Source organism: Solanum dulcamara, chromosome 10 (assembly GCF_947179165.1).
Source record: "Solanum dulcamara chromosome 10, daSolDulc1.2, whole genome shotgun sequence".
Lineage (NCBI taxonomy): Eukaryota > Viridiplantae > Streptophyta > Magnoliopsida > Solanales > Solanaceae > Solanum > Solanum dulcamara.
The window spans coordinates 67,316,861-67,328,850 of record NC_077246.1 but is presented as its reverse complement, the minus strand read 5'-3'; the positions used below and the strand labels follow the sequence as shown (position 1 = coordinate 67,328,850).

The 11,990-nt window shown below is 31.8% G+C and overlaps 2 protein-coding genes across 3 annotated transcripts; one reads left to right on the top strand and one right to left on the bottom strand.

Moving 5' to 3' along the window:
• The first annotated feature begins 4,252 nt into the window (after positions 1 to 4,252).
• LOC129870478 (polygalacturonase At1g48100) lies at positions 4,253 to 7,623 on the top strand. The gene is made up of 6 exons (XM_055945283.1): positions 4,253 to 4,794; positions 4,899 to 5,066; positions 5,907 to 5,951; positions 6,131 to 6,338; positions 6,482 to 6,563; positions 6,923 to 7,623. The coding sequence occupies exons 1-6, from the start codon at positions 4,321 to 4,323 to the stop codon at positions 7,428 to 7,430; spliced, it is 1,485 nt and encodes a 494-aa protein (XP_055801258.1). The 5' UTR covers positions 4,253 to 4,320; the 3' UTR covers positions 7,431 to 7,623.
• LOC129870477 (protein OBERON 3-like) lies at positions 7,341 to 11,522 on the bottom strand. 2 transcript variants are annotated; one of them, XM_055945282.1, is made up of 4 exons: positions 9,979 to 11,522; positions 8,773 to 8,877; positions 7,962 to 8,151; positions 7,341 to 7,426 (listed from the first exon to the last, which is right to left on the bottom strand). In XM_055945282.1, the coding sequence occupies exons 1-3, from the start codon at positions 11,504 to 11,506 to the stop codon at positions 8,141 to 8,143; spliced, it is 1,644 nt and encodes a 547-aa protein (XP_055801257.1). In that variant the 5' UTR covers positions 11,507 to 11,522; the 3' UTR covers positions 7,341 to 7,426; positions 7,962 to 8,140. The 2 variants fall into 2 exon arrangements, with proteins under 2 accessions (XP_055801257.1, XP_055801256.1); XM_055945281.1 differs by lacking the exons at positions 7,341 to 7,426; positions 7,962 to 8,151 and having other exon boundaries at positions 8,233 to 8,877.
• Between the last annotated feature and the right edge of the window lie 468 nt (positions 11,523 to 11,990).

The following is an 11,990-nucleotide window of genomic DNA, read 5'->3' as shown; positions in this document are numbered from 1 at the left end:
CAAAAATGGATTTGAACACTTACAATCTCCATACACCTTATTCCTCCAAATTCAAGAACAACAACTCATCAACAAATCAAAACAATATCAACCATTATTATACATCATCACTAAGCTAATTCCATCCATTTAATCCACCTAAAACAGCCCCTTAATCCATAAATCTCAACAAATCACAAAACGAGTTTATAACGCTATTTTCTCCGTTCTAATCTGTTAGAACTCTAAATAAACTTGTTACATTCATCAAGTTTGGATTATAAATCGGGTCAGAATTAATGATCCCGTAATTTAATGGGGATCCTAGTTGGCAACGTTTTGGTGGACGGATTTGTCTCACATGGCTTGCCACATCACTAAAAATTGGGTTGTTAACTCTTGAGAGTATTTGTGGTCTCTTGGAATAATGCCAGAAGCAGTTTTTATCTCAAAATGTAACGAAAGTTATAAATAGTCTATTTTACATAGTTCAAAAGCAATTTTGACCCTTTTCTGTAAAATTAATACCAAATAACACTCGTGGTCCAAATAGTTTTCCTCAAAATTTTAACCCAAGTCGTTTGGTACAGTAAACAAATATTTCTTTCGAAATATCAAATATTTTTTTTAAAAGTTAGAGTTAGGTGTACTGCTGTTTAGTAGCTAAAAGAGTTCTCTTCTGAACTTGGTCAAAAAATAACCATACGATATATTAAAAGTGAATTATATATATATATATATATATATATATATATATTCTATAAACTGTAAAACAGACAAAATTTAAATAGTTTTCTGCTCAACTTTTTTGTTCTTCTATACATTCTTTTATAATTCCTACTTTGATTTTGTTATGTAGGATATTTGTAGGCTAAAATTTCTATTCTTAGGGTTTTGATGAACTCATTATTGGGTGGTTGTGAATAACTCCATTAATTTGTGATATAATACTCTATTTATTTGACTGTGTTATTATTAAATTCAATTACTTTTTGTCTGTAATTGTTTGTGTCCTATTGCTTGAATGTACTTGAAAAAGAAATTTAGGTTGGGTAAGTCAAATAACAATACAAGTCATGATAATTAATTAATCTGATTTAAAATCATAATAAGAATATTGTGATTCGATTGTAACCCTAAATTAGAATTTGCAATAGTCCTTATTTATTTTGAGAAAATACTTAAAAAACAACATCATTAACAATTGGAAAACACTAGCTATCGACCTTAAATCTAAGGTTGATATTATAATATACATCAAACACATGCTTCAAAGCTTATACGTATAATAGATATAGATCCAATGCCAGCACGGGCCCAATATATATTATTATTTTTGTTTTAATTTATGTGACACATATGAAATTTGGAGTCAATTAATTTTTATATGTTTTTAAATATTTTAAGTTTGTAATTATTATAATTTATAATGCGAGAGTCAACCAAATTTTTTATATATTTTTTAGATATTTTAAGTTGCTAATTATTGTGATTTATAGTACTTTTTACATGATATATATTACTCCCTTTGTCTCCCTTTGTCCCGATTTATGTGATTCAAATAAAATTTCGAAAGTGAACCAATTTTTTAATAATTTTTTTTATAGTTAAATTGTTAATTATTGTGATTTATAATACATTTTATATATTTTACATAATATATATTGCCCCCTTCATCTCAATTTATGTGGTATAGATGGAATTTTGAGAGTTAACTAATTTTTTTTTATATGTTATTAAATATTTTAATTTATTAATTATTATGATTTATAATACTTTTTACGTAATTTTCTATCAATATAAAGCAATAAAATACAAAATTTTAAAGAAGAAAACATAAAAAATTACCTAACTGCCCTGGCATACAAGCAGGCATGTTGATGAAGTTTGCTTGTAGCCTCTTCTAATAAGTAGTAATAATTATCCTTTGTATTATATAGAGAAAAATCGAATTTTAAAGCATGGTTATGGCGGAATCAACTTACTCCAAACTCGTTCAACTTGATAATATAAGAATTTATCTAGAATAAAATTACGTTATTCTCTATGGGATCAATCAATCATGAACTCATAATATAACAAATTATATATTCATTACGATCTCTTGTATCGTAAAATATTAATGAAATAATATAAGTATGTCGGTTGTGTCACACAAAAACACAAAATGAGTGTTAGATTATATTTAGTTGATACACCCGTGAATTGGTTATTTCTTGTGTCGTCCACCTACTTTATGCTTCATATTTTCATGGCCACAAGACACTACACAACAATATAGAGTCACGAGACCTATTTTGTTTTTTCATTTTTCTTTACATCAAAATAATGTTCACTAATTTAACGGTGAGGGACATAGCTAGCGCTTCGATTATGAGTTTGATCGAATTTAATAGTTTTAAATTCATATTTTGTGTTTGTATTAAAAAATTATATTGAAAATAATGATGGACTCAAGATTTTCATTAAGAGAATTCAAAATTAATAATATCGTGTCTGAGATTTAAACTGAGAATCTCATTAGTATTAGTATGGTAAGACTTAGTGCCCAATGCTTGTACTTATTCCTATTAAAGATATTTTTTTTTTATTATTAATAAAAAGTCGCTAGATACACTGTCTAGTAGTATAAATTTGTCAAAAAAAAATTAATTTGGAATCTCAAGATGAATTTTGAACCTTCTAAACTACAAAATCTGTATATATACACTAAATATAAAAATATCTTCACTGAGGGCATTCAGGTGAACACCCTCGTTCCCTTCTAGATCCACCCCTAATTAAACTTGGAACATATAAGAATTTATTAGAATTCTGAATTTATAAATTTTAAATTTCGATTTCGCATCTTTTTCTTCTTCTAAGGTTCATTTTCATGGCCTAATAAAACCAAGATATATCAGTCGGAGTAACAGATATGTTCATAAATCTGGTTAAGGGTTAGAATCAGCCATTTTTGTTTTACAATTTTTGGTACTTTAGCTGAGGTTGTGCAGAGTATAAATTATCACTAAAATGATTCAAAGTATAAAAAAGTAAATATATGAAATAGTTTAAGGATTCAATTTGAATTATATATACGTAAAAGTTAGTTTTGTGTCGTGATTGGTCATTGATCAAGTTTCTCAAAAACTGAAAGTACTTATTTAAGATAGTTAAGGTGTTTGATCAAACTTTTAGAACACGATAACAAATGTTATTTTTCTAAAGCTGAAAAGGTAATTTTTTTTTCTTTTTAAAAGTCCTTCTAGAACCTTCTAGGCATAGATTGTTGCTCAAATATTGACAAAAAAGAATTTTTAAATTGATTAGTTAAACAAAAATGGCTACATTACAAAAAAAAAAATAATCAAAAAGTGATGGTGTTAAATCGGAAATGAAATTTAAAATGAAAGATTTTTTTTAAAAATTTGTCGTATAAGACAAATCGTATATATTGTATAATTATAAATGATCTCATTAAAAATAAAATGCAAAGTTTAAAGTTAAACTACTATTAATATAAAAAGATGTCATTATTTTTAAAATTGATTAAAAAAAGTCACATAAATTAGAATGAAGAACATATAATCTCATATATGTTGGAGCAAATGTTTCAATAAATTTTGAAACAATTAATACATTTTATAAGATTTTAATTTTAAGATTGAATGAATGTGGATTCATAAGTTTTATTTCCTTTAGCTTATACATTTTAGGCTCTTTTGAAAGTTACATTAATCTTCAAAATTATCTTACATATGTTAGAACAAATATTTCAATTAATCTTGAAACAATATATTTAATAAAACTTGTGATTTTTAGATTGAATGAATGTGAATTCTACCGTTACGTTTTAGATTCTTTTGGAAAATATATTTACTTTACAAAATTTATGAACCTATTAATAAATAATATATGTTTAAAATTTTTATGTTATAAGAATTTTTATCTTATAAATTCTTCTTTTCTTGTAAAACAAAAAAAAGCTTCAAAAAACATTCTTATACGTGGCAAAATAGTAGTGGTGTAAGTGGGACCCACAAGTCCAAATGTTAAACATTATAAGAGCCTCTCACATTTATGACCTGGCATTGTCTCACATTATTTTAAAAATTTTCAACAATTTATATTCTCCATGGAAAAGATCATTCTTGCAGACAACAATGTATTAATCAACGTAAATTTGCCACGTGTCCCAACCTTTTTCACTATAAATTTACAGCTTCATCTTCATATGTTTCTTGCCACATAAAAATACCATACACATATAACACACTAGTAGTAGTACTACAACAACATTAAGGTTTTTTTTTTCTTCATATTTTTGGTTATCTTTTCATTCAATATTTTCCACCTTCAATGGAGAAAATACTTCGTTTACTATGTCTTATTATTGTTATTACTAGTACTATATTGTTATTCTATAGTAATTCAATCAATGTAGAAGGAAGACATCACATTTCCAAGAAAAAAAAGAGCAAAAACGTTAGTCATTATGCTCCTAGTCCTATTGAGGGTAGCGATAACGAATCATCATCATCACCATCACCACCACCAGTATCACCAGTTTCTTCTCCCACTAATAATATTGTACCTTCGGACCCGAGTTACGGAGGCGGGTCCACTTTGAATCCTGATGAGGAATGCATTTTTGATGTAATGGAGTATGGAGCCGTTGGGGACGGCTCCACGGATGACACGGAGGCATTCGTCGCCGCTTGGAAAGCCGCATGTCAAGTTGAATCCGCGGTGCTTTTGGCTCCCGCGGATCGTACTTTTATGATCACTTCTACTATTTTCTCTGGTCCTTGTGAGCCTGGACTCGAATTTCAAGTAAGTACATACGTATATTTTTTTTCTGTTTTAATTTATGTGATAGACAGATATTTTGTTCTAAATTGCGTTTGGTTAAAATATAATTATTTTTTGTTAAATAGGTAAATGGAGTGCTAATGCCACCAGAAGGACCAGATTGTTGGCCTAAAGAAGATAGTAAAAGGCAATGGATTGTGTTTTATAAACTTAATAATATGACTTTTACTGGTACTGGTACTATTGAAGGTAATGGTGAAGAATGGTGGGAACTCCCCTGCAAACCACACAAGGTAAGTTTTTTTTTTTGTTTTAATTTCGATTATCGTATTATCTTCTTGTTGTTTCTGCTTAGTGTTAATATGCCTTTTTTTTTATCTATCTTTGGATCGAGGGTATATCAAAAATAGACTCTCTACATTTTTAAGATAAAAATAAGGTCTATATACACTTCATGTACTCTCTCCAAAGCCCACGTTTTGGAATTATTATTGTTGCTTTTTCTTTTGAAAAAGAAAATAGTAAAAGAGTCCGTGAGTGTCCTTTTCTCTGTCTCTTTGTCTCTCTTTCTAATTGGATTATTTCAATTTTTGTAATCTTTTATCTGTTTATAAATAGGATTTTATATAAGTTATATATAAGTATAATTTGATTTGCTATAACAAGTTATAATTTCCTTCTTTTGTTCGAAAATTTAGGTAGTTTCTTTTTAGGTTATAAATTTCAATTTTTCTTCTCAATCGAAGTATCAGGCCATAGTATAACATATTAATTGAGACAGTAAAAGCATCATTTATTAGAAATTAACAATCCATGTTATTAAATAGTTTTATGTACAATTGTTTTTTACCTTATCAAAATGAAATACATACCATTTATTAGAGATTAATAATCAAGTTACTCTTAAATAGTGTTATGTGCAATTGTCTTTTAAACTGGCTAAACTAAAATTTCATTTAGTAGAGATTAACTATTTTTATTAAATAGTGTTAAGTACAATTGTCTTTTAACTGATCAAATTAAAATATCATTTATTATAGATCAACAGTCAATGTTATTAAATAATGTTATGCATAATTGTCTTTTAACTGATCAAATTAAAATATCATTTATTTATTTTTGTCAAATTTCAGGGACCTAATGGCTCAACTTTACCTGGACCATGTGATAGCCCTTCTGTAAGTTGCCTTCACACTTCATTTCCTCTCTCTTCTCAAAAAAAAATATTGTATTCACGGGAATTTTAATTATTTTGCTTAAAATTTTAAATTTATGTTAAGAAATCTATTAAATAGCTTCTTTATTGTATATTTTCATCATGTAACATATTTTTTTAATTTAAATATATTTTTGACAGTTAATAAGATTTTTCATGAGCTCGAATTTGACGGTGCGAGGTTTAAGAATACAAAATAGTCCAATGTTCCACATGAAATTTGATGGATGTGAAGGAGTACTAATAGACCAATTATCGATTTCTTCCCCCAAGCTTAGCCCAAACACCGACGGAATACACATCGAGGACACCAAATGTGTAGGAATCTACAACTCCGTCATAAGCAATGGTACAAACTTACCCTTCATGTTAATAATATGATTTATGACTAAATAAATTTTTATAATTCATTTTTTCTTAAATTTTGTGTTCAGTCGAACATCGGACGTGAACAAATAATAATAATAATAATGTAATGTGTGATTGTGTCAGGGGATGATTGCATATCAATTGGGCCTGGTAGTTCAAATGTTGAGATTGAAGCAGTCACATGTGGGCCTAGTCACGGGATCAGGTACTTTATGTTTCTATTTTTTCGATGTATTAATTGTCCTCACATACTAAATTTTATAATAATAAACTTATATAATAAAGTAAATAAATAAAAACAAGGAAAAGCTGAATCTTTATTTTCCTCATTAGTTCAATAAGGACAAGATCTGTCTTTTTTCCCTTTTATAATCTTCTTAATTAATCATGTCAACGTATCTAGAGTAAATCAAATATTTTTCATCCCGTATTTAGTACCGACTTTGAGATCCGATTAATGTCCATTTTGAGGGGAAAATTAATCAAAAAGTATTTTTATTTGCGAGACTACCCTCCTCATATCCCACTTGTGGAATTACACTAAGTATGTTGTTGTGCGTGCAGCATTGGGAGCCTAGGGGTGCACCATAGCCAGGCATGTGTGTCAAACATAACGGTCCGGAACACCATTATCCGAGACTCGGACAACGGAGTTCGGATCAAGACATGGCAAGGAGGGTCAGGATCAGTAACAGGACTATCATTTGACACAATACAAATGGAAAATGTGCGCAACTGCATCATCATAGACCAATACTACTGCCTCTCAAAGGGCTGTCGAAACGAGACGTCGGCCGTTAGCGTGCGCGACATCTCGTACCGAAACATCAAGGGTACCTACGACGTGAGGAGTGCGCCCATACACTTTGCCTGCAGTGATACCATTGCCTGCACAAATATTACAATGTCTGAAGTTGAACTTTTACCACATGAAGGCGAGCTAGTGGATGATCCTTTCTGCTGGAACGCTTATGGAATTCAACAGACGTTAACGATACCTCCGATTGATTGCTTGCAAGATGGAATGCCACAGACAATTGGAGAGGCTGTTGAATATTCTTGCAGTACCTGATGATCGATCAATCGATCGAGGAGTTCACAAATGTTAGTTATAGCTTTATGTAAAGTTTTCTTTCTAGGCTGGTTTATATCCTACTTATACTATTTTGTACTAGCAGAAATGGTCTATTTTATTGACCTATTATCTGTACTAGAGAACGAAATGTCTACTAATAAAATGATTAGTTTGAAGAGCTTCTCTATCCAACATTTCCATTACAATTTCCAAAAATCAGCAACTAAAAACTATGTAGCGCGCAGACACATATATCACAATGATATATGTGTAGCGCGCAGAGCAGACACATATCATTGTGATGAGAAGATTAAACATTCACATCAACCACAAAAATTTTGAAGTGCAGAAGCAACTCCGACTATATAAAAGGAATAAGATGAAAGAAAGAAAACCAACAAATGCACAGATCGGAGAGAGAGATAGTTGAGCTTTACCATAGAGATATGCTCCCGTTATCTGTAGGGACAAATAACACCGAATCTAACAGTTGAAATTACAAAGGATAAGGTTTAGTTTGATACTCACAGTGAAAAAAACTGGATGATGAAATTGCAAGTGCCTGGCGGAAAGTAATCATGTGGAAGTTGATTGCTTTGCTTTACGTGGCCCTTCCAATCCATCTCGGAGGGGGCCAGAGTGCAAGAGTTGATCAACAGAATGCAGGTTGGGACTTTGATACTCAATAAGGGAGGAAACACAACAGGCTATTTTCCGTCTGAGAAGTCATTGGCAATGAACATGAACAAAAACATCAAATTCAAATCTTAATGGCTTCAATGAGGGAAAAAAGTAGCTAGAATTTGTCACAACCACAATGCTAGCAACAACAACAAAATACCCAGTGTAATCCCACAAGTGAGGTCTAGGGAGGGTAGAGTATACGCAAATCTTACCCCTACCTTGCGAGGTAGAGGTTGTTTCCGATAGACCCTCAGCTCAAGTAAAAGCATATCAAAGCAGATACTAAAAAAACATGACAAAGCATTCTAAAAAAAAAGAAATAACTACCACAAAATAGTGCAATAGTCGAAGTACAAGAGATAGTATAGAGTAACAGAAATAACTACAGGAGAAATACTACGACAACAATAATGCTAGCATTTGACCAAAAAAATCCTCAATAGAGCTAAAATTGGGGCTCACAAAAATAAAATAAAAATAATTAGAAAATCTGTGTTTCGGCTTCTTTGATCCTCACAATGCTTTACAAACTATCATATGTTTTCTTTCCCTTGAAGAGCTCATCTTTCTTTTATGGCTGAACATTCATCCTTGATTTTATCAGACTCAGAGGGATCCGTGGCATCGTTTTGATGATGATCAGTAGTAATCATACCTTTTCTTCCATTTGAAGAGCTCACTATGTTGAAGGAAGGTTTATCAGCAATAGGGATACATGCAGGAAAACTGCATGAAAGAAACTGCCACAAACCATCCGTGTCTGTTAATAACAGAGAATCAGAATTAGTGGAATGTGCCACAGAGACTCGAAGGTTAGCAATCACTGGCTCATTTCAGATGACACATATAGTAAATTTTTTTTGATTTATTTTTACATGACACATATAGTATTTGATAAATGTCAAACACTGGGATAACTCGTCAACTGAAAATGCAACACACTGCAAATTGGAATATAACATAGCTATGCAGCTTTAACATATACAAGTTGTTTTTTGTCTTACTCAAATTTTAAACCGTACGGTAAATGACTCGAAGCCTTTTAATGAAATCATTTTTGAAGTTATAAGTAGCAGTACAGTGAAGGTTTGGTTCCAAATAGGAAGTTACTGTTTTGACACTTGGAGCAATAATGTTATAGCTCATTGATCACCAATCTGTATCTTCAAAAACTAACTCTTCATACTGCAAATGGAACTTATCATTTGCCTTCTAAAATAGAAACCGTGCATTTTAGTCATTGAAAATGCAAAATATATTCATCTTCGGTGCCTCGGTTTTTAGCTATCATATATAGAAATAACTTTTCAAATGAACAAAAGAGGAGGAAAATTAAAGTTTCTGTCATTCCAAGTAGTTATTTCCCAAATCCTTTAGAGGGTCTTTGCAGTTAAAAATGTTATGTTCGTTGACGCAAAACAAATTCCTCTTGAAATACTTCTCAGATTAGGACAACTTAATGATCATAATTCCTCTTATAACAAATGCCAGCATTCTTTCCTTTCCCAAGGGTAACGCTCAAAATTTTAGTTTCTTTTTTCATTGCAAGAAGCAGACCTCTATTGTCACAGTTAATGCCTTATTAAATTAAGCTTATTTACGTATATGATCAGTTGTTATGAAGACTAGACCTACTCAATCACATAAATTCCAGAAGCAAACTACAACCATATAAAAGGAAAACTAACAAACACATTGAGAGAGACAGAGTGATAGTTAGCTTTAACGTAGAGATATGTTCCATTATCTGTAAGGCCAAATAACATTTCATTTCCCTCCATTTTAAACTCTTCCATTTCCCATTCACACCAATCCAAATTCATAAGAAATTGCAAAGGATAAGGTTTGGTTTGATACTCACATTTAAAAAATTGTAAAATGAAATCACAAGCGTCTGTAGGAGAGATCATCTTTTTCTCGAGCTTGTTACGCAACCCATAAGTTATAGCATGCAACTCCTTGTCTTTAAAATCTTCACTCCCATTGAAAATTTTTCGAACATAATCAAGCTCTTCTATTAGAGTTTCCTCACCCCAGTCCTTTGCACAATGCGTGTACGCGTCTCTAACAAATCCAAACATTTCACTAGAATGACCGCAACCAAGACAGTGAAATTGCATCTCAGTTGTTCCAGATGGCCCATTGATACTTGGACCTGGCTTTATAAGATTTCTCTGAACAGCACAAACAACATGACACCAGTGTGAGCATCGGTCGCAGCCTACCCAACGACAAGTATTATACGCATTATCAAAGTTAAAACATACTAGACACATGCATTCAGAGCAGAATCCCTTGTTTTTCAAACAAATTTTGCATTTACAATCATCACGAGGTAACACACTTTTGCAGCATATGTTCCGACACCTTTCAAACGAAAAAATCTCAATCAATTCAGTGGCTTGAAGGTGGTTAATTTCCAAAGATAAGAAACTTATATGACCCATTTTTATGGCAATAAAAATTTCCAGTTGAGTCTTATTACTCTTTGAGAGAGTCTCAACGGTAAGATCAGATCTCCCATTAAGCCTATTCTGAAGGCTGATCAAAAAGTCTTTTTTCTCAGGAATTGCAATTAGGCTCCTCAAGTATTCCTTTGTTGATTCAATCGTTTCTTCAGGAAGCTCTTGCACAATCTGAGCCATAAGAGGAACAGGCTCTGCAACTATCTCCCCAAGGATTCTCTCAGGCTGAGAAAGTTGAAGTGCTCTTCCTACATCCATACTTCCTCTAACACTCGAATCACCTGTTGGTCTTGCAGGCAACTTGAATAGGAAAAACGAATTACTATCCGAGCTACTGATCCTATCAATATCATTATCCTTATTGACTTGTAGTCGACAACTAAGAGCTAAACTACTTTCACCAGGATTACCCGTCAATGTACAATCTCCTGTTTCAACTGGCCTAAACCTGCTAAAAACTGACCAATTAATTCCCTCCCTGGAATTCTCACTATCCTCTTTTGAACTCAGGCTAAGTGAGTAGCTAAGGTTGTGAGAAAAGGGATGGGAATAACACGATGACAAGGAGCCATTCCTGAAATACCCAATCCTCGTGTTGTTATTTGATGGTTCTGATGATTGTAAACTCCTACTACTGCTAGGGCAAGCCAAAGAAAGATCAAAGATTCCATATTTTGGCTTCTTTGCACTAATTTCTGCTTGGATTTCCTCATCCTCAGCTACCCTTTTAGAGGAAAGATCAAAGATTCCATCTTTTGATTTATTTTCTGTAATTTCTTCCTGAATTTCCTCATTCTCAGCTACCCTTTTAGAGGAACTCTCTTTATACTCATATAACTGAAGAAAATTCTTATCTACTCTTATGTTGGTTTCTTCATTCTGATCTTCAAAAACAATGATTTCTTTACCCTTATGACTAACCATTTCCCACCCCCAAAATGTTTACCTGGAAACCCAGTTTGGAGTTTTCAAAACAAGAAGTCCCTAGCAGGTGCCAAGAAATTGAACACCCTTTTCCTGAAATTTTCCCAAAATCTATTCTCACAAAGCAAAACTGAAAATTTCAGAGAAATTTGGAGCAAAGTGCTAAGAGTTACTTGAGTTCATACCTGTCCCGCAACACGGAAGAAGTAAACACAACAAATAGCCAAAGAGTTTTGACTATCAATTATTTATATATAAAAAAATCATTTTCGTCGTATATAAATAGTATAATTCTTACGTGGCTACGCCTATGCTCTCACTCTGACAAAAATTAACGGCAACTCCTGCATGGTTGGTGTATTTAGTAAAATGTCATAAGCAGGTGCGGAGTTAGAAAGGATCAACGAGTTTATTGAAACTTTTGATGAAGTATTATATTATTTTTATATCATTAAAATTATTTTTTAAAATATATATAATAGAT